Source organism: Alexandromys fortis, unplaced genomic scaffold (assembly GCF_014885135.2).
Source record: "Alexandromys fortis isolate MF-2015 unplaced genomic scaffold, M_Fortis_MF-2015_v1.1 scaffold_153, whole genome shotgun sequence".
Classification (NCBI taxonomy): Eukaryota; Metazoa; Chordata; class Mammalia; order Rodentia; family Cricetidae; genus Alexandromys; species Alexandromys fortis.
In genome coordinates this window covers 3,141,871-3,163,781 of record NW_026068032.1, presented here as the reverse complement: position 1 = coordinate 3,163,781, position 21,911 = coordinate 3,141,871, and the positions used below count along the sequence as shown (strand labels likewise).

Below are 21,911 nucleotides of genomic sequence, written 5' to 3'. Positions count from 1 at the left end.
ACATTTTATGCAAAATAAACATATCCGTATCATCAGCATACAAGTTTTCTTTTAGTAAATGGTAAAATTAAATGCAAAGCAGTGAATTGTTAATTAAAATTCTTTACGGTTTACTCTCTGTAAATATTTGATTTGTGTATCTATTTTAAATACTATATACCTGGAGTTAAGAAAAACATTTCTCCAGCAAAGGGAGTCATGTAGTACATACTTTAATTCCAGAATTTAGGAGAATGAGGCAGTCAGATCTGAGTTGAAGACTGGCCAGCCTGGTCTACATAACAAGTTCCAGGCTTGCCAGGTTTGCACAGGGAGATCCTGTCTCAAAAGTATGGGGGTTGAAAGTAGACAAGTTCAACAAGTCTCTCGAGTGCAGAGTTCCCAAAATTCTTAGAATGTCAGCTGGGACATTGGTAAAACTAAGAGTTCTGGTCCCCACAGCAGACCTACTGAATTAGGCTGGGGGGGGGGCGGTGTAAGGCTTTTGTCTAGATCCACACCTCACTTTTGAACTCTCTCCAGAACATTCTAGGGATGGCATGCAGCTCAGCGGTAGAATATTACCCAGCAAAAGGTCCCAGGGCTGCACACAAAAGCATGCTATTATAAAGAACTCTGGGGTGTGGCTGGCTGGTCAAAGTGCTTGCTGAGGAAGTCTGATGTCCTAAGGTTGAGTCTCAGGGCCACAGGGCAGTAGAGAGCTCTACAAAGTTGTCTCTGACATGGGCACCATGGTGTGTGAGAACCTGCGTGTGTGCACGTGTGTACATGTGTGTGTGTGTGTGAGTGCTCATGTGAGCATGAATCACGCATGTGTGATGTGCAGTGAGGAGACAGGCACATGTGTACAGGTTAGAAGACAACTCTGTGGGGTCCACTCTCCTGCCTCTACAGGGGCTGCTGGAGATGGACCTCGGGTCACCAGGCCTGAAGAGCGGCCACATATGCCCTTTAATGCTGTTGTATTTCACCTACATTATGAGCATTCAGAGTGCAGGGGTAGGGGGTGGAATCCTTAGTTTCTGTTAGGAAGAAACTGGCTTGCATGACCGGCTTACATGAAAACTGCTGGCCCTAACAAGTAAGTATACAATCAGTTTGCAGTTTTCGAGACATTAAACATTTTAAATGTTTTTCTTTCAAGTTTTGAAAAGTCAAATAAGTAAGTACATGAACTGGTTTTCTCGGGAGCCTGAAGAATATAGAACTTAAATGAAGTCGTGCTGCTGAGTGGCGCACACCTTTAATCCCAGCACGAGGGACGCAGAGGCAGGCGGATCGCTGTGAGTTCAAGGCCAGCCTTGAATTAGTCTACTGATCAGTTCCAGAGCAGGCTCCAAGCTACAGAGAAACCCTGTCTGGGGGTGGGGGGATGAAGTCACCAGCTCCTCAGCCTATACTGAACACCTCACAAAACCAGGTGTTGTTTCTGGAAACAGAGCCTCCCTTAATCTGATGTCAAGAGACAAGGTGATTGTTTTTCTCAGCAGAACTCTGGGCTAGAGTTTCTCTTGGCCTTCATATCTGTGAAGGAAAAGGTGTCTGTGACGCTTCACTCCCAGAGAAAGAAGAAAAGCCAAGAGGAGCATCCCCGTCTTCAAGAGACGAAGGGTCAAAACACTGAAACCTGCTGGAGAGGGTTCAGAGATGATGCCGCAGGACGGGCGCTCTCCCGGGGCCCAGCTGCGGAGGAACAAAGACGGTGCAGAACCGTCTCTGTAGAAGGAATCCCTGGACGCAGCCCATGGTCAGCTCCAGCTGCCTCCCTTTAGCGCCCAGAGATGCAGGCGGCGGGGCTGCTGCTGCTGCTGCTGCTGGGGCTGGCGTGCAGCGTGCATGGGCTCTGCTCGCCCTCGGTGTTCTACAGAGACTGCTGGATCCGCCGCTTCCCAGGGCTGCTCCTGAACCTAGAGGAGTCTCAGAGGCTGGGGGCCCAGTTCCTCAAGTACTACTCGGAGAACACGGGCCAGAAGTGCAGCCGGAGCTGCTGCCTCAGGAAGGACGGTGAGTGAGCTCAGGGCTGACTGAGCCCACGGGGGTGATGTCGCAGCATGAGGGCAGGCAGAGGGAAGACCAGGGAGGCCCCTGAAGCCGGAGCACTAGGCCCTGGCAGAAGGGGAGGACCCAGAAGGACCCCAGGAAGCGTCGGAGCAGGTGGTTTTGAATGAGATCTTTGTGACTCTGTAGAAGCAGGGCATCCTGCTGTCTTTGATACAGTGCTAAATGGATATATATTTCTTCCAGGGGTAACTAGGTTTATTTTCATAGACCAGCATTTCCATTAGGCTGGGTGCTGTGGCCTACATCTATAATCCCAGCATCTAGGAGCTCAAGAGTTCAAGGAGGGCTCAGCAACACTGCTGAGACCAGCCTGGACTATCTGAGACTGTGTCTCAGAACCAAAACAACAAGCAAACGAGCAAAATGGATTTGCAATGATTTACTTTTAAACTGTTATTATTTGTTAGTTTCTTTTAAAACTATCTTTTGAGAATTTCAATGTTTTGACCATAATCTCATCCCCACTCCTCCTTCAACTTTTCCCAAATCTCCCACCACCACCCAATTTCACATTCTCCTTTATAAAAAGATAATCTACTGAGTCCGATTTATGCTGTGACCGTGGGCCACGCCCTTATAGAATACAGACCCTGCCTCCCACGGAGCCATCAACTGTCAATCACTCCTCAGTCAGGGGTAGGGGCTCGTGAACTCCTTCCAGCTCCGTGCTGGAGTCGGGGGTCTGTCTTGTACAGTTGTAAGTTCAGGAAGTGTTTCTCCTTGTTTGTTTGTGTAGCCCACTTTGAACTCACCTGTCAGTGGTGGCTGACCTTGAACTCGTGGTCCTCCATCTCTGAATCCCAAGTGCTGGAATTATAGGCACACACACACTACCACATCTAGCTTAGTAATTTCTTCTTAATATAACTTTGAGGGTTTCAGCGTCGTGCCTGTTTTATAAGATCTCTCTTGGATCCATATGAAATAAGGGGTGTACTGGACAGGAAGATAGAATGTGGGTCATTCTATCTTCAAATTTCCCTAATAGATTCCTCTTCTCTATAATAAATGGCTTTTAGATGTAAATATCAGCCATATACTCATATCAAAGCCTTCAAGGTCACAGCCGCCTGAAACACAAAGACACTTTCATTTCTTTTTCAGTTTTCCCTAGTTTTAAAGCTACCTGGAAAGACACAAGAGCAAAGGTGGAAGAGGGGACCAACACCCAAGGTTGTCATTTGACCCACGGACACTCACACACATGCACACACATATGCACGTTCACAAAGATGCACGCTCACACATGCACACTCACACACACACATACAATCCCAGACCTGTCAGCATGACACACCTCAGCAGCCTGTGAGTCAGGTCAGGAAGGCAGGGCCCAGGTTGTCACCCTTGTCCACAGCTGGAGAACAGATACACATGGAATCTAAGGTCTCCTTCCTCTCCTCCCGCCCTCCCGTCCTCTCCCTTTCTGGAAGCAGCCCAAGCTTTCCTAAGCTCACAGTCCTGCTCCTCCCACCTCAGCCTCCCGAAAGCTGAGACTGTAGGTGGGCACCACCTTCCTGGTCCCACAGAAACCACGGGAAAGGGATGGAGAGACGTCCCTGTTTCCCACAGGTGTCTACACACCTATGTCACCTGCCTCCCCTCTCACAAACACACAAATGTACGTAATAAAAAAGTCAAATATTTCATAAAAGAATTCTTTCTAATAAACATAGCTTTCTATAAGCGAGATGTGGTGGCTGATGCCTGTAGTTCCAGCACTTGGGAGGCTGAGGCAGGGGGATTGCCCGAAATTGTGGTTATCTACAGGCTATCCAGTAAGATCTTACCTCAAAGAAAACAATCTTGTTCTCGACCACATCGGTGACTTTTTCACAAACCTAAATATTAAATAAGAACCTTTTCAGTTTCTTTCCCTTAGAAAGTCCTAGAACCATCCTCAGGGACTATTTTTGCCACCCAGTATATTAATAAAACATTAATCAATCGTGTTAGATCACTTCTCCTCTGGAAAGGATAGGAATGCAGAAACTCAAGGCTGTTCCAGAAGTGAGAGCGGAGCTGTGGCTCCCTGTGGCTGACCCTCCTGAGAGGCAGATCAGGGCTCCACCACAGTGTTCTCCACATCTCACCCCCAAGCCCTGGCTTGCTTCAGGGGTACACGGTGTCTCTGTTATCTTGCTTTATTAAGAGTGTGATGTCTCTGAGCCAGTGGACACATCCCATGATCCTGAGCAGTCTGCAGTGGGAATGACGTTCCAGTGCAGGCCAGGAGGCTGCGTTCCGTGCAGGTTAGTGAGGCTGTGTTCCAGTGCAGGTCAGGAGGCTGTGTTCCAGTGCAGGTCAGGGAGGCTGAGTTCCAAGCCGTGCACTAGTACCTGACTCTGGGTTTCCAGAGACAGCACAGTGTCTTAAGGAGCAAGTCTAGAAATGAGGCTGACATAGGTATGTGATATGCAATAGGCCCTGATAATCCCAGAGGTCAGCATCCTTCTCTTTACAACACCAATTAGGCTCCCTGGGGTCAAGGTTTAAACCCAGGTCCACACCCTCAGGTGTCACATGATCCTCTTGCTCTCCAATGAGCTGCTTCTCCGCCTTTCTTTTTATCTTCCTGCTTCCTCTCCTGGCCTCAGGACCTTAGCATTCAGAGGGCAGATTATGCCTGGAAACCAGAGGGTGCTTTCTAAACATTGTGTAGACAACAGATGGTCTCATGCACAAAAATACTAAGACTAAAATAGAATGATTCTTTGGGGTATGGTGGTGTGTGTCTTTAATTCCAGCAAGTAGAGGCGGGCAGATCTCTGAGTTAGGGCCAGCCAGTGTTACACAGTGAGTCTCTGTCTATAAATATAAATAATAAATAATCAATTAGCTAATCAATCCATTTACAATCCCAGCGCAGAGGCAGGAGGCCACAAGGCCTGGATTCAGACTGGTTTACATAACAAGTTTCAGGCCAGTTGGAGTTATTTAATAAGATCCTATCAAAAAAACCAAACACAAAGCTGGGCAGTGTGCTCGCATCACTTGGGAGGCAGATCTCCGTGAAAAACACTGTTGATAAACAAACAAACAAACACATCTCCAGGATCCTCTGTGGAAGGGAATGTATCAGAGAGCGCTTTAAAGTAAAGACTCTTTTCAAATAGGTGTATTATATAGTTTCAATTTTGCTTGTTTGTTTTTTGAGACAGGGTTTCTCTGTGTAACAGCCCTGGCTGTCCTGGAACTCTTCTTTGTAGACCAGGCTGGCCTCAAACTCACAGAAATCCACCTGCCTCTGCCTCCCAAGTGCCGGGATTAAAGATGTGTGTCACCACGGCCCGGCCCAGTTACAATAGTTTTTAATCACAGCACAAGATTGGGCTAATTCAGTGTTCCAGAAAGAAATAGAAGTTCCTCAGAGCCCATCTGTCTAGCAGCAAAGCAAGCTGTGGTGGGTATGTATGTCCTTGTGATCCCAGCACTAGCTGGCTAAGGCAGGCCCGTTACAGGCTGGAGGCCCCCTGGGCTACATAGCAAGGCTCTCTCTCCCTGCCCCACACACACCTACTGATGGAGCCCTTGGCCTTTTCAGTTTCCTGTAACGTGGCCGTCTTCTTCCATGATCCCATCCACGACAATGTCAACTGCCTCCACGTCCACTGCCCAACTCTGGAGAGCTGCATCCTGGAGCCGGGGACCAGTGTCATTCTGTACAACATAACAGCAGGTAAGGACTCTGCCTCACGAGGCTTCGGGACCAAGTGCTAGTACCCTGGAAGGACTCGCAGCCTCGACACTGGCTGGCAGCACCAGGCTTAAGTCCCCAGACTGTAGTGTTCCAGCAACACCTCTCTCTCGTCTCTAATGTGCTCCTGCACACGTCAGTGTGTTCACACACACACACACACACACTCACACAGAGACACACATGCACGTACTGGCATGCACACGGTGCTGCCTCAGCTCAAAGGTCATTAAGAGGACCATCATCAGGACAGTGGGAAAACCTGGACTGGCCACAGGGGTGGGGATGCTGGGAGCCACAGCGGAAATATGGCTCCAAGAGGACAGAGTGGTATCTTCAGGTTGACTTTATCCCAGACAGAGGGAGCGAGGCATGGTAGTGAGCTCAGGGTCTCAGCACTCTGGCTACAGACCGAGACAGAAGCATCACGAGTTTAAGGCCAGCCTGGGCTGCATAGGCCCTGTCTCAACAACAGAAAAGAAATAAGGAATCAACAAAAGCACAGTTTGAGAAAAGGTGGCAATTAAAGAGACATGTACGATTGCCTTGGTCTAGGTGGATAATATCCAGGATACAGGTTAGACACCTAGTCAGGGAAGCGCCTGAACTGACAGGTAATGGTAACTGTGAGGAAGAAGGAAGTTACCTGAACACTGGAAAAAAGGATCCATTAGGAGCACGTGTGTGTGTGTGTGTGTGTGTGTGTGTGTGTGTGTGTGGTTCTGGAGCTTGAACCGGGGGCTTCCCACAGAGACACATCCTTAGTTACCTTTTTAAATGAAGGAAATGGTGAGGAGGAAGAGTCAACCCCTGCTGAGCATAGCCCAGGGTGAGTGGTGGGGGTGGGGTAGCAAGGAGCAGAGGTCAGGGTTTGGGTTCTGAGCCTGCTCAGAGATGATGCCAGGTGTCCCAGGTGAAGTGTCTGACAGGACACTGGAAAAACAAGTTCCGAGCCTGAAAGAGGAAGACATGGCAACAACATGTGTTCAGTGCCATCAGCACAGCGGGGACAGTTGTAGAATTTCGGGGGGGGGGGGACAGTAAAGGGAACACGTCACTGAAGATAAGGATGGTGTCCAGTTTGCTTTCTGTTGCAGTGATAAACACATCAAAAGCGGTTTGTAGAGTATTTGAGTGGCGGGTCCTGTACAGGCTTGGGTATTTGAATGCTAAGTTCCCAGTTGGTGCTCCTGGGAGGCTCAGATGGTACAGCCGTGCTGGAAGCGTGTGGCTGGGTGCAGGCTGTGAGAGCAGATGGCCTTGCCTTACCCCTAGTGTGCTCTGTCTGTTCCACGCTTGCATCTGAAGATGTGAGTTCGGTTTCCTCTGACCATGCATGCCTGTGGTCATGATGCACTCTTTCCTAAATTATTTATTTTTATTCTGTATGCATTGGTGTTTTGCCTGCATGCATGTCTGTGTGATAATGTTGGATCTCCTGGAACTGGAGTTATAGACAGTTGTGAGCTGCCACTTGGGTTGCTGGGAATTGAACTTGGGTCCTCTAAAAGAACAGTCAGTGCTCGTAACCAGCGAGCCATCTCTCCAGCCCCCACAGTGCACTCTTACTTCCCGAACCATAGATGAACTCCTTCTGGAAGTCGCTTTTGGTGTTTTCTCGCATCAACAGGAAAGCAGCTAAGTGTTGTGTGTGTGGGTTGTCTCATCTTATAATCCTTATTTATTTATTTATTTTTGGTTTTTCAAGGCAGGGATTCTTTTTGTAGCCCTGGCTGTCCTGGAACTCACAGAGATCCACCTGCCTCCGCCTCCCAAGTGCTGGGATGAAAGGTGTGCACCATCACCACTTTACAACCCTATGACTCCCAGCTCACAACCCATCACCAAGGGAAGGGGGGGGGAGAGACTGGAGGCGGGAGCACTTAGCAGCCTCCTCTCTTGCTTGTTCCCAGGCCTGAACTCAGCCAGCTTTTTATACAGCCTAGCTCCACAGTGGCTGAGCCCTTCTGCATCAACTGCCAATCAAACACCCCACAGACACACCCACATGCCAATCTGAGGGGGGCTAATTCCTAAGTGGAACTAGGCACTGCTGAGGCGTTCCCTCTTCCCAGGATGTTGACGTCAGAAACTAGGCAGAAAGATGGGGACTGTAGCACCTACAAACCAGCCAAGGATAAAGGGAGGCAGGCAGTCTGGGTGGACCCCACAGTCTGAGGACAAGTGACAGGGCACAGTGACCAGGAAGTCAGAAGTCACTGCCTTATGTTTTACAAGATGATGGGGGTGAAACATTGCAGAGGCCGAAGTTGGAGAGGGGAGGGGAGTGAGGGAAGCGGACCAGTACTCCCCGGCAGGGGTACTGGAAAACTGCAGACTCTTTACTTTCCTCTCCCCTGAAGACAAGTGTTTGGGCATTCCTAACAGAAAAGTGAGGATACAAAACCCAAACAAGGGGGGTGTAGCTGTTGGCTTCCCCCTTCCCGGCTCTGCTCTGCCAGCTCAAAGTGGCATATGGTATTCCCCACGGCTGCTGGCAGCAGGAGGACCCTGGCACAAAGCCTTCTTTGTACACAAAGCCTTCTCAGCACAGCCATATTTGTCCACAGCAGAGTGTGTCCCTGGATGGATAAACTCGGCACTCAGCCTGCTCTGAACCTCAGGCCTGTGGAGCTAGAGATGGAATTTGACTCTGTTCAGGGACCCAGTGAAGTAAAAGCCTCAGGGCTTCCAAACTGTGCCTAAGGCCGCCTCACTGAAACTAAGCCTAATATACTGTATTAACTGAAAATTTCTGAAATTTTAAAATAAATAAAAAGTAGCATTTAAAAAAATTAATAATTAAGTGATCTCATTATCTTTCAGGCATAGATCCAGATCTGCTGGTTTTTGAGCACCCATCCCCCACACACCTGGACTCCCGCTTCTCATCTGAACGGTGGGAGAAACTGCGGATCCTAAAAGCTCTGGACTTAGCTAACGCAGGGCTCCACATGGAAGGAACACAGAGTATGCTGCCGCCCACGGAGGCTACTGTGTCAGCCACACGTCAAGATCAAAGTGCACACACAGGAATCAGCTACTCCAGGAAGCCGACCACAGATCTGGGGATGAGATTCATTGCTGTGAACACGTCCACCGCTACCGAGGTCAGCAAGGCGTCAGGTAGCACAGAGTTCACCCACAGTCCAGATAACCTGACCGTTTCTCCATTCCTGGGACCCACAGACACAAAAGCATCCCAGGCGCCCAGTCACTCCCGACTCAACGTTAGCAAGCAGTCACTGAACAAAACCAAGGGGTCCCACAGCGGCAACCTCACATCTGAGGACGAAGCGCCCCAGGGTGGAGCTCCAGGGACAGCAGGGGCCTGGCTGGCTTCTGTGACCCTGGGTGCTGCCATTGCCTGCCTCTGCGGCTGTGTGGTCATGGGGGCATCTAGGTACCGCGGGCAGCAGCAGGGTTGGCATCGCCTGGGGCAGCAGAGGTCAGGATAACACACTTGAGCAGTTCCTGAAGGCCAGAGCCAGGTGTTGTCAGAAAATTTGCATTCAAAAATAAAGCTGTCCTACCAACTGGCCAGGGCTTGGTAAAATTGTCTACTTTCCCGGTGATTTTGACTTCCTGAATTGAGAGAGGGGAGGGGAGGGGAGGGGAGGGGAGGGGAGGGAGTCACAAGTTGGATGAGATGGCACATGATCCCAGCACTCTGAAGATGAGGCAGGATCAGAAGTGACTTTAAGGCCAGCCGGGCGTAAACGAGACTCTGTCTTTATAAGATGGGATGGGAGAGGGGAAAGAGAGAGAAAAAAGAGGGCACTCAGGTGGCCTGGCTCAGAAGTCAGCACTCAGTAACCTTAAAAGGGTGACAAAACTGGATGAGGTCGGGAAAGATGAGCTCTGGCACTGACTTCGCTGCAAGCAAACGCTTCCTGCTTTCCAGGGTCAACTGATCAGGGCTTCAATCCCTGGGATCCACAGGGGAAAGGAGAACAAACTCCACAAGAGTACTGTAGCATGCATGCACGTGCACACGTATGTACGCACACACACGCACGCACGCACACTCACAAACAATAATAAATGTAACAGCACAGCCACCATATGAGAACTCCACAAGAGTACTGTGGTATGTACACACACAATAAATGTACACATATAATAAATAACAAATGTATGTACACAATAATAAATGCACATACAATAATAAATGTAAAAGAACATCCACCATATGATTAAAATTAAACTTAATGAAAGAAAAATTAAAGTGTCTAAAAGAACTGTTACCTCAGCCATGAAAACAAACTGTCCAGTGGCTTAAAAGACGTCTTTCTCGTTCCCCAATGCTGACACTAGATAGGCAGTAGTAATTTCTCTTAATATATATTAAATATCCATGTATTTAATGTGTATTAATATTATAAAATATTATAAATAAATAAAGGAAGGGCCAGAGAGATGGTCTAGTGGGTCAAAGTGCTTGTCTGACCACTGACTTTTCAACCTTGAGACCCACAGTAGAAGAAACACCTCCCAGAAAGCTGTTGTCTGGCCTCCACCCAGACTCTAGCAAGCCCCCCCCCACACGCATGCACACTCACACACCCAGGCCATGTGCACACACACACACCCAGGCATGTGCACACTCATACACTCAGGCATGTGCACACTCACACACCCAGGCATGTACACACTCACACACCCAGGCATGTGCACACATACACACCCAGGCATGTGCACACACACACTCAGGCATGTGCACTCACACACCCAGGCATGTACACACTCACACACCCAGGCATGTGCACACTCACACACCCAGGCCATGTGCACACACACACACCCAGGCATGTGCACACTCACACACCCAGGCATGTGCACACTCACACACCCAGGTATGTGCACTCACACACCCAGGCATGTGCACACTCACACACCCAGGCATGTGCACACTCACACACCCAGGCATGTGCACACACACATACTCAAATGTATATAAAAAATTCTCTACCAGTGGAGTATCCAGCAAAAAGAAAAATCTGACTTAAAAACTTATCTTGACTTGTTAATGATTCAAAATATTAGGCTTCTAAAGCCCATCAATTTCTCTGCTAATGCATTATAAAGTTCCACATCAACTGTGGGAAGAAGACCCAGATTTAAATTATCACGAGCTCTGTTTAAGTATATGTGTGGTGGCACTGCTGGGATTCTCGCCCCTAAAATCGTATTTAAAGAAGTAATTCAAGAAACTGTGTCTAGAGATCATCGGAATTGTCTCTTTTAAACTCAGTCACACTTTTTGCTTTGTATGTTTTTTGAGACAGTTTCTCTCTGAAGCCCTGGCTGTCCCGGAACTCACTCTACCAGGCTGGCCTCGAACTCAGAGATTTCCCCTGCCTCTGCCTCCCGATTGCTGGGATCAAAGTTGTGTGTCACCATTGCCCAACCCCGTTTTTTGCTGTTTTGAGAGGGTCCTGATGTATAACAAAGAATGACCTTGGACTCCTGGTTACCAAGTGCTGAGACTAAGGCATGTGTGAGCATACCCAGCTTCAAATGGACTTTTAATTCGTATGAATTGCTTATCCAACACAGTAGAGGTACAAAGGATGTTCCTCCTGGGGTTTCTCGCAACATGAATCATTTCTTGAAGAATCTCAGAAATGACTATAATTTGAAAGAAAAAAAAACCCTATTTACCTTTATAAGGAAACGAATGCACCCAACCCTGCTCCCTTTAGATAGCCCGAGAGCCAATGCAGACCAGAGACGGCAAGAGGCCAACATGCTCGGCTAGAAACACAGGTAAGGCTTCCCCGTTCCACAATCCTGACTCCTTGGTCAACCTGAACTGGCCGAACAGTTAAAGCAAGAGCTCCAAGACTGACCTCACTTCTGACCCAAAAGCAAGTTCTGGTGTTTGCAAATCCACCCCAGGCTGAACAGTCCTGGAACTCAGGGCTCAGCCTTGTCCTTCAGGGAAAGGACGCAGTTTAACATGGCCCAGGGGAAGGGCTGAGTCCAGAAGTTCTGAGTGTGAGCCTCAAAGGTCCCTTCCCTCTGTGCAGTCAGGCGACACCACTGTTCCCGCGTGACAGCTGCTCAGAAAATCACAGCCAGGACACCCCTACTTCCCTCAGCACCGCACCAGCGGCCGGCACTATGGACGTCCCCTCACTTGTGCCCTTCCTGGGAGCCGGAAAGCCCCAACCGCACACTGCAGTGCACAGAAGTCTGACATAGACAATATTCTTAAATATTTCCCCGTTTATATCAAACCAGCGACAACATACACCACAAAATTGATACAGCGACTTTAGTGCAGACTTCACGCCAGATTTAACAGTCTCTTCACGGACTCTTTGTACTGAGTAAGGTTTGCCTCGTTCTCGCCCTCGTTCTTCAGCTGAACAACAGACTTCCGGTAATCCTCAACCTCTCTGGTCCCCAGCAGCTCATCCCTGCTTGGTGCCGCGCCACTCTCCGCAGCTCTCATCTGCAGCAGGGTTCGGAGAGCGTTGTTCTCCGAGGAGCTGTTTTCCCACACATACTCTTCCATGTCTTCCTCTGTCTTATTCTTTTCCCATTCTTCAGTTTTCTGAAAGAAAAAGAAAAGCTGAGAACTCCAGGAAATGCTATCAAATGATAAAGCTCCCCTGCTTGTTGGTTCCGGGGAAGAGAATGCTATACATTCCGGGCCCCATCTACACTATGCGGTGACAGGCCAGTCTCAGCCTCGGGAAGGCCACACTCGTCCACGGACACCAGCTCCAGCTTGACATATGCACCACTCCGCCCACAGGCGCCTCTCATCAGACAGAAAGCTCTCTGGCAGGCGGCTATCCCTAAGTTACCAGAGGTTCCCTTATATAAGCAATCTCTGCTCTGGTGCTGTCCTGGGGGACACGGTGGGACAGCCTGCCGGGCCTGAACCACAGCCCATCAACAACTCCCCACACAGCTACAGGTGGCCTTGAACTTCTGATTTCCTGCGCTGCTGCCTCCCAGAGTTGGGGCTGCGGGTGTCTGATGCCAGGCCACTGATATCTCACCTTACTAATGTATTATCTTTCTGACGTGACGGGGAAGATAAAGCCCATGATAGTTAAATCAGGAAGTAGGGAACACATCTGGATGCACGCACACACACACACACACACACACACACACACACACACACAAGCTTCACATCGTCCAGAACTGTTGTTGTTGTTTTATGTTTTGGTCTTGTATTGACACTGGTGTTGTGTTGCCTTGTCACCTAAGGCCTGGATGCACACACACACACACACACACACACACACACACACACACAAGCTTAACATCGTCCAGAACTACTGTTGTTGTTGTTTTTATGTTATGGTCTTGTATTGACACTGGTGTTGTGTTGCCTTGTCACCTAAGGCCTGGATACACACACACACACACACACACACACACACACACACACACACACACCGTCCGGAACTGTTGTTGCTGTTATGTTCTGATCTTGTATTGGCACTGGTGTCATGTTGCCTTGTCACCTAAAGCACAGGGCAGTGCAGACACAGTCAACTGGAAGCACCAAGAAGCTACAGTGGGCCAGGTGTGCTTATGTCCACCTTTAATTCCCACACTCAGGAGGTGAGACAGGCCAGCCAGGGCTACATGGTGAGACCACCATGTAAAAATAACAACAGAAGCTGCTCCACCCCCTCCAGGCTTTGTCCTATTTTTTAGGAAGCACATGTCTTTGAAACAGTCTCTATTTAAGAAGCACAAATTCAAAATCTTACAAAAGCTACTTTAAAAAAAAAAAGCAAATTTCATTGTCTCTTCCTTCCTTGTCTTTCTCTCTGGTCTTGAACTTGCAAACTTGTCTCAAGTGCCCAGATGCTGGGATATGAGTATGTAAGTCCGACCTAGCTCCAACTGCTACTTTAAAACAAGATGCAGCAGGTCACAGCAGGTGCAACTGAAGAAAACCAGGTTCACAGCCACCCCAGCAACTACACTGCAGATCAGATTCCAAGGACTCCACAGACGTGAACTCCTGGCTGCGGATTACAGACTCCAGGAGGACTACACAGATGTAAACTGCAAGAACATGGAAGGGGCCTTCTGTAAACTCAGCGGCAACTTCCTTCCTCAGAACACTTCCGATTCTGCACACTTAAGAGTGGAGTTTGCTTTATTCAAAGGGACCCTGACGCTGAGGTATGAACTAGGACTTGCAAGCCAGACCAGATTTGGGGAGCTACATGAACAACTGGCTTTAGTTCTGGGCTGCTTATAAGATGCTGCAAGTCAGGACCAGGCTTCTAACAAGCACAGTGAAATCTCCTGTAATCTCACGGTGCTGAGGAGTCAAAGTCCTCCTGCCTGCTGGATCGTGAAGCTGTTAGCAGAAGGCCAAGGCCAGCCTGGGCTCACAGTCAGACAGCAAAACAATGAACAGACTAGAGCGGTGGCTTGGTGGTTAGAGACACACACAGCTCTTCTAGATGGCCTGAGTCTGGTTCCCAGCACCCACACACAGGAGCTCACAAGAGTCTGAAACACAACTCCTGAGACACCCACCTCTGAGGTCCAAGGACACTGCATTTATGCGCACACCCCCATGCAGACACACCCAAACACACACAAGAAACACCCAAACACAGACACACCCATACATAGACATATCCATACACACAGACACACCCATACATACATACACACCCACACCCATACACAGACATACCCGCACACAGACACACATATACACACAGACACACCCACACAAACCCACACCCATACACAGACACACCCACACACAGACAAACCCACACACAGACACACCCATACAGACACACTCACACACAGACATACACAGACACAATTTAAGATAAAGCCTTTTTAAATATGAAAGAAAAGACAGCATTTGGCACACAATAAACAAACAAACAACACCAACAGAAAAAATGTTGTTAATAATCACAGGACAATCAGAGGATGGCCTCAAACTCATGGCAATCCACCTGGCTCCAGCTCCCAAGTTACAGAGTCGACAGGACACTCAACTCACACTCATTCTGAAGGAAATCCTAGATAGTACATCATGTCACTGGCAGTAGCGCAATATTTTTCTTAACCCCACGACAAAGGCTATTTTAACAGTTATAAGGCCAACACCATTATTCCTTTGGTCTACGTCCACAACAGCCTGACCTAAGCCAGCCTTCACTCAATGCACCAGCAGGCAGTGTGCTGTGCACAGATCCTGGTTCACAGGTGGGAATCCTCCTGCCTGTGTAGCCAGTGTCTGGAGCTGAAGGCAAGCAGAGACTTGACTCACAGTTTTAGCTTCCCCTCTCTCCTTCTCTACACAGCCCCTGGATTAACTTCAACAGTCAAGGCCACACTCTGCCCTGTCGGCTGAAAGGAAGTCGGTTCAGAAAGAAGAAGAGCAGCCAGGGCTTTGAAGAGCACGGCCCGCTCCTGTCCTGTCCAATGTCCTGGGCGCCGGTGCTGTCATGGCCCCTCAGTAGTTCAACACCTTCAAGAGCAGGAAGAGGAGGGAGAGGAGAGGACAGACCCTGGGCAATGGCCTACCTGACGCAAGCACCTGAGCCGGAAGCAGACATACATAACAGGCTCCACCCACGCACCGCCTGCACCCTTCCAAATAATTCTGACGTAAGAGTTCCTAATTTATGTAACTTAACAGGACCTCTGAATCATCATTTTTAAAAAAGATTTTTGCTTAACTTCAATGTCTTTTCAAAAATGTTCACTATCCCATCAATGAACTTTACATATAGGAGTTAAGAAGAAAGGGCCAGGGCCTGGGGTCAGCTCAGTAGCCAAGAGCATTTGCAAGCATGAGACCTTGAGTTCAGACTTCCAACATTGTGTAAAAGCCAGGCATAGCTACTCGGCCCTAACCCCAGTAGTGGAGGACAGGGACAGGTGGATCCAAGAGCTCATCGGCCAGTCAGTCTGTCTAAACAGCAAGCTTCCTGTTCAGTGAGAATCCAAGTTTCAAGGAAGCAAGACTGATGGGATTCCTTTCTGTATATTATGTTCCATTACCTTTGGTTAATAAAGAAGCTGCTCTGGCCTGTGACAGGGCAGAATAGAGCCAGGCTGGAAGAAATAGAGAGAGAGTAGGCGGAGTCAAGGTAGACACCGGAGGAACCATTCTAGTAACCCACAGCCTCATCACGGTACACAGATTAATAGAAATGGGTTAATTTAAGATATAAGAGCTAGCTAGGAATAGGCCTAAGTCACTGGTCAAGCAGTGTTGTAATTAATATAGTCTCTGTGTGATTATTTGGATCAGGGTGGCCAGGAAATCAACATGAAGACTCCATTTGCACAGGATAGAGTGTAATGGACTAGGTCACGGGACAATGCCTTCCTCTGACTGTGAATGTGTGGGTGTATACACCCGTGTGCACACACATGTACACGTGATAGTGGAAGGACAGCAATCCAGAGTGACTTCTGACGCAGCATCAGCAGGTCATAACTCATACACATTCTCACAAACAAGGAGTTACCAAAAAGAAAAAGGAGAGAATCGGCTACAATTGCACTGGAGAGATGGTTGAGGGCTAAAGAGCTTGCTACTTTAGAGGACCCCAGTTCAATGGCTAGCACCTCATCAGCTAGCTCAAAACCACCTGTAACTCCAGGGGATCCAATTCCTTCCTCCTGGTCTCTATGGGCACCTGCAATCACATACACATGCATGCACACAGGCACCTTAAAATAAACAAACAAACAAACAAACAAACAAAACCCCAAACACTATGAAGCTAGGTGTGAGGCCAAAGGCCTGCAGTCCAACAATGGAGAAGTTTGTATCCAAGTCTAGGCTGGGCTACTGAGTGAATCTGATCTCAAAAATACAAAATCAACCCACTGACCACTGTTACAGCCTTCACTACCGCTGGGTAGTCAGCTGTCTGACACCCACCGACCAGTGTTACAGCCCTGCACCAACACTGGGGTAGACAGCTGTCTGACACCCACAGATCACTGTTACAGCCTGTACCAGTGCTGGGGTAGTCAGCTGTCTGACACCTACCAACCACTGTTACAGCCTGTACCAGCACTGGGGTAGTCAGCTGTCTGAGCTTCTTTCTCAGAAGCACTGCTGGAATGTACTGAATTTAAAGCATAAGTAGCATTCATATAAATTCTACACCACATCATACCACACAATCCATTACCACACATATCACATACCACACAATACCATACCACCCATATCATATAAAACCCATACCTGTTGCATGAGTTCTACTTGGTCTTAATAATAAACACCAGGAGCCAAATATCAGGGTAAATGCTGAAAGATCAGAGAGACCAAGGAACCAGTCACAGCCAACTCTTACCTTGCCAACTCCTTACTGAAAAAAGAAGGAGCTCCAGATATTGGTGTTCTCATTACAACTCGAGGAAGGATTCAGGTAGTTCTCTTTATAAATTGAATTCTCTTGCTTTTTGGGGTATTTGTTGTTAACCTCAAAAATTACCATAAGTTTTTTGCAAGGCTCACTTTCTGCCCATAAGCTGTCAATTTCATCATTAGTAAAAGGTCCTACAATTTCTGCTGGGTCTATTTGATGTGGGATTCCCCTCTGTATGCTGTGAATATGTTTTATTACCATTGGTTAATAAAGAAGCTGTTTTGGCCTATGGCAGGGCAGAACAGAGCAAGTCAGAAAAACTAAACTGAATGCAGGGAGAAAGAAGGCGGAGGCAAAGAGACGCCATGTAGCTGCCGAAGAACACCGGAACCTTACCGGTAAACCATGAACCTCGTGGTAAAATATAAAATAATAGAAATGGGTTAAGATGTAAGAGCTAGCTAGGAATATGCCTGAGTCACTGGCTAAGCAGAGTTTACATCTATCCCTGCTAACTGACGGAGTGCAGCAGTGGCAACAAGAGACTGCTAAGGGTTCTTGGAAATTTGTTTAGGTATACAATAGGGGTGAACACTCACTGATACAGAACGGTTTAGAAGCCACTGACCCAGCTGCCTTCGTAGAGTCGTTCGTTCTGCCCAGGGATGGAGAACAAGCCGCCTGCCCAGCTCTATCCACCCAAGAGACTGCAGGAGCAAGAGAAGGCAAACCCTCTCCCTGAACTTATAAACTGTCATGCACAGAGTCAAGACCATGCCCTAGGATTCAAAATCCAAAAGAGCAATTGGCTGAAGGGATTATAATCCCACAACAACAAAGTTTCATTTTTCCTTTTAGAATCAAAACAGAGACCTTTTCGACATTAACTTTTTAATTTTTACCAAAGCCAATTCTCACTCAGCTTCAGCTGATAATTTCCTGGGACTATGTAAGTCCTTGCACCATCTAAGTTCATTACTTTTGACACCAACAGTGTGCCACAGATGGGAAGTATCATTATGAGTCTGCAATCAGTCTCTCCTGATGTGCACCTTGTGGTGGCCATTTGAAATTCTGTTGAAAATTCTCTGTTTAGTTCAATGCCCCATTTTTAAATTGGGTTATCTAGAATTTTAATGTCTAGCTTCTTGAGTTCTTTATATATTTTGGAGATCAGACCTTTGTCTGATGCGGGGTTGGTGAAGATCTTCTCCCATTCAGTAGGTTGCCTTTTTGTCTTAATGACAGTGTCCTTTGCTTTACGGAAGCTTATCAGTTCCGGGAGGTCCCATTTATTCACTGTTGCTCTTATTGTCTGAGTTACTGGATTATACATAGGAAGTGGTCTCCTGTGTCCATGCATTGCCGGCTACTTCCCACTTTCTCTTCTATCAAGTTTAGTGTGGTTGGATTTATATTGAGGTTTTTAATCCATTTAAACTTGAATTGTGTGCATGGTGATAGATATGGATCTATTTTCATTCTTCTACAGGTTGAAATCCAGTTATGCCAGCACCATTTGCTAAAGATGCTTTCTTTCTTCCATTGTATAATTTTAGCTTCTTTGTCAAATATCAGGTGTTCATAGGTGTGTGGATTAATATCCGAGTCTTCAATTCGATTCCATTGGTCAACATCTCTGTTTTTGTGCCAATACCAAGCTGTTTTCATTACTATAGCTCTGTAATAGAGTTTGATGTCAGGGATGGTAATGCCTCCAGAAATTCCTTTATTGTATAGAATTGTTTTGGCTATCCTGGGATTTTTGTTTTTCCATATAAAGTTGATTATTGTTCTCTCAAAATCTGTGAAGAATTTTGTTGGGATTCTGATGGGGATTGCATTGAATCTATAGATTGCCTTTAGTAGGATTGCCATTTTTACTATGTTGGTCCTACCAATCCAAGAGCATGGGAGAGCTTTCTATTTTCTGGTATCCTCTTCCATTTTTTTCTTAAAGACTTAAAGTTCTTGTCAAATAGGTCTTTCACTTCCTTGGATTAGTATTACCCCCAAGATACTTTATGCTATTTGTGGCTATCGTGAAAGGTGATATTTCTCTGATTTTCCTCTCAGCTTCTTTCTCCTTTGTGAATAGGAGGGCTACTGATTTTTTTGAGTTGATCTTGTAACCTGCCACATCACTGAAGGTATTTATCAGCTGTAGTTCTCTAGTAGAGTTTTGGGGGTCACTTATGTATACTATCATATCATCTTCAAATAACGAAAGTTTGACTTCTTCCTTTCCAATTCGAACCCCCTTGATCTCTTTATGTTGTCTTATTGATATTGTTAGAACTTCAAGCACTATGTTGAAGAGATATAGAGAAAGTGGAGAGCCTTGTCGTGTTTCTGATTTTAGTGGAATGGCTTTGAGTTTCTCTCCATTTAATTTGTTGTTAGCTGTCAGCTTGCTGTATATTGTTTTTATTATTTTTAGACATGAGCCTTGTATCCCTAATCTCTCCAATACCTTTATCATAAAGGGGTGTTGAATTTTGTCAAATGCCTTTTGGCATCTAATGAGATGATCATATGGCTTTTTTCTTTCAGTTTATTTATATGATGGATTACATTGATAGATTTTCGTATGTTGTATCAGCCCTGCATCTCTGGAATGAAGCCTACTTGATCATGATGGATGATTTTTTTTTTTTGATGTGTTCTTGGATTCGGTTTGCCAGTATTTAATTGAGAATTTTTGCATCGATGTTCATGAGTGAGATTGGTCTGTAATTCTTTCTTGGATGAGTCTTTCTGTAGTTTTGGTATCAGGGTAACACACAAAGTAAACACTGTAATTTATAGCTATAAAACAGAGAATTTGAAAAAATTCTTAATAGATAAGTAAAAAAATATTAAAAAAAAAAAACCCTGCCAATTAGTTCAGCTGCCAAGGCTAAATTTTAACTGCATACGTCAAGGAGTTCACATCAATTTGGACCAGTTTTAAAAGCATTTCACTGAAGACTGTGTGTGCCAGACACTGTGCTAGATGCCGGGAAACAGGAGTGAGACTATCCTTGGCACTGCAGTTGGACAGCCAGCTCCCAGTAACGACATGGAGATTTACTATTGAATATAAAAGCCTGGCCACAGCTCAGGCTTGTCACTAACTAGCTCTTACAACTTAAACCAACCCATTTCTAATAATCTACATTTTGCCATATGGCTCGTGGCTTTACCTGTTCTCCAGCATGTCTGTCTTTCTCCTTCCCAGCATCCTGTGTCTGGCTGTCTCGCCTCTACCTCCTGTCTAGCTAATGGCTCTTTAGCTTTTTTTCAATACTCTCCAGTGCCCAGTAATCAAGAGTCTCAGTGCTGGGAAGGATACACTACGGAGTCAGACTTGACATGAAGCCACGGGAAACCTATCATGAAGGGGTACGAGACAGAGACAAAATGGAAGGCAACGACGGGACCAATGAGGAGGCTGTGGCAGTGGTCCAGGTGAGGGACAAGATGACCCACGGGGGCGGCGGCTCAACAGAAGAGGAAAGACCGAGCAGTGCAGTAGACACAGGAAGAAGAGAACAGTTAACTCTCAAGTGGTGTTTCAGCTCTTGGAGGGAAAGAAAAGCAGGGCTTAGCTCAGTGAGCAGAGGAGGAAAGACCTCGCCTCTAGGCACCACTGATGCTTCCTCCTGACATCCAAACTCCTGCGTGACAAAATCTCCATCCTCCTGCCCACACTTCTGACCATGCTCTCAGCCCCGACACTCGTCAAGTACGAAGGCTCTCTTTGGAGAGGCTAGCCTTCTAATCGGTTTCCTTATTCAATTATGAGATAATGAGCAGTCAGGGCTCCCATCAGAAGGGCTGCAGAGCCTCTGAACCTGTGCTACGGAGTCAGAAGCTGCAGGACCGCACAGGTGAGGCTGACACAGACCCGGCTGGCAGCAGGTTATGGGCACAGGTGACAGACTGTTGAGACGGGCAAAGGGTAGCACATCCCAGGTTGTATTTCAGCTCTGATCACCAAGGATGTTGGGAGCCAAAGAATAAATTCAGCTGCAGTTCAGGGCTGGGTTCCTCTGCTCTAGGTCTAAATTTCTCAGATAAGAAACAAGCAGTTGTAATAAAACAGCTTCCAGCCCTATCTTTCAGGTCAGCACCAGGGTAAAGGGTGGCCCATATTAAACGCTCTGTGCTAAAACAGAAAAAAAATAAATATTGCTTTGAAACACTTTCAAAACAGGGAACTGCCCCTTGTTAAACCAAAGGGCTTACTAGAAACAGTGGGCATTGGTGGTGGGAGGGACAAGGGGAGGGGAAGAAGGAGAGGACTTGGGTATTAAGACCACATACTCTCACATACACATACTTTTTTTTTTTTTTTTTTTGTTTTTTCAAGACAGGGTTACTCCTTGGCTTTGGAGCCTGTCCTGGAACTAGACCAGGCTGTCCTTGAACTCACAGAGATCCGCCTGTCTGCTGGGATTAAAGGCGTGCACCACAGACCATCTGATGGAGGTGGGTCTTGTATCTTATCTGTTGAATTCATTAGTTAATAATAAAGAAACTGCCTTGGCCCTCATAGGACAGAAAATTAGGTAGGCGGAGTAAACAGAAGAGAATTCTGGGAAAAAGAAGCTTAGTCGAGAAGTCGCCATGATTCTCCCGCTCCAGACAGACGCAGGTTAAGATCCTCCCTGGTAAGCCAGCTCGTGGGCTACACAGAATATTAGAAATGGGTTAGAACAATATGAAAGAGCTAGCCAATAAGAAGCTGGAACTAGCCGGGCCAGGCAGTGTTTGAAAGAATACAGTTTCCGTGTAATTATTTCGGGCATAAGCTAGCCATG

General features: G+C 47.0%; 2 protein-coding genes across 2 annotated transcripts in view; one reads left to right on the top strand and one right to left on the bottom strand.

Annotated features, from left to right (window-relative positions):
* The first annotated feature begins 1,582 nt into the window (after positions 1-1,582).
* Positions 1,583-9,253, top strand: Mansc4 (MANSC domain containing 4). The gene is made up of 3 exons (XM_050164723.1): positions 1,583-2,004; positions 5,606-5,740; positions 8,585-9,253. Exons 1-3 carry the CDS (start codon positions 1,782-1,784, stop codon positions 9,214-9,216), a joined length of 990 nt encoding a protein of 329 aa, XP_050020680.1. The 5' UTR covers positions 1,583-1,781; the 3' UTR covers positions 9,217-9,253.
* A 2,015-nt stretch (positions 9,254-11,268) lies between these two features.
* Mrps35 (mitochondrial ribosomal protein S35) overlaps positions 11,269-21,911 on the bottom strand; it is a 37,794-nt gene continuing 27,151 nt past the window's right edge. The window contains exon 8 of the mRNA XM_050164721.1: positions 11,269-12,320. Within this exon, the coding sequence (XP_050020678.1) occupies positions 12,051-12,320 (270 nt within the window). The 3' untranslated portion in view covers positions 11,269-12,050. The remainder of the gene's footprint in view (positions 12,321-21,911) is intronic.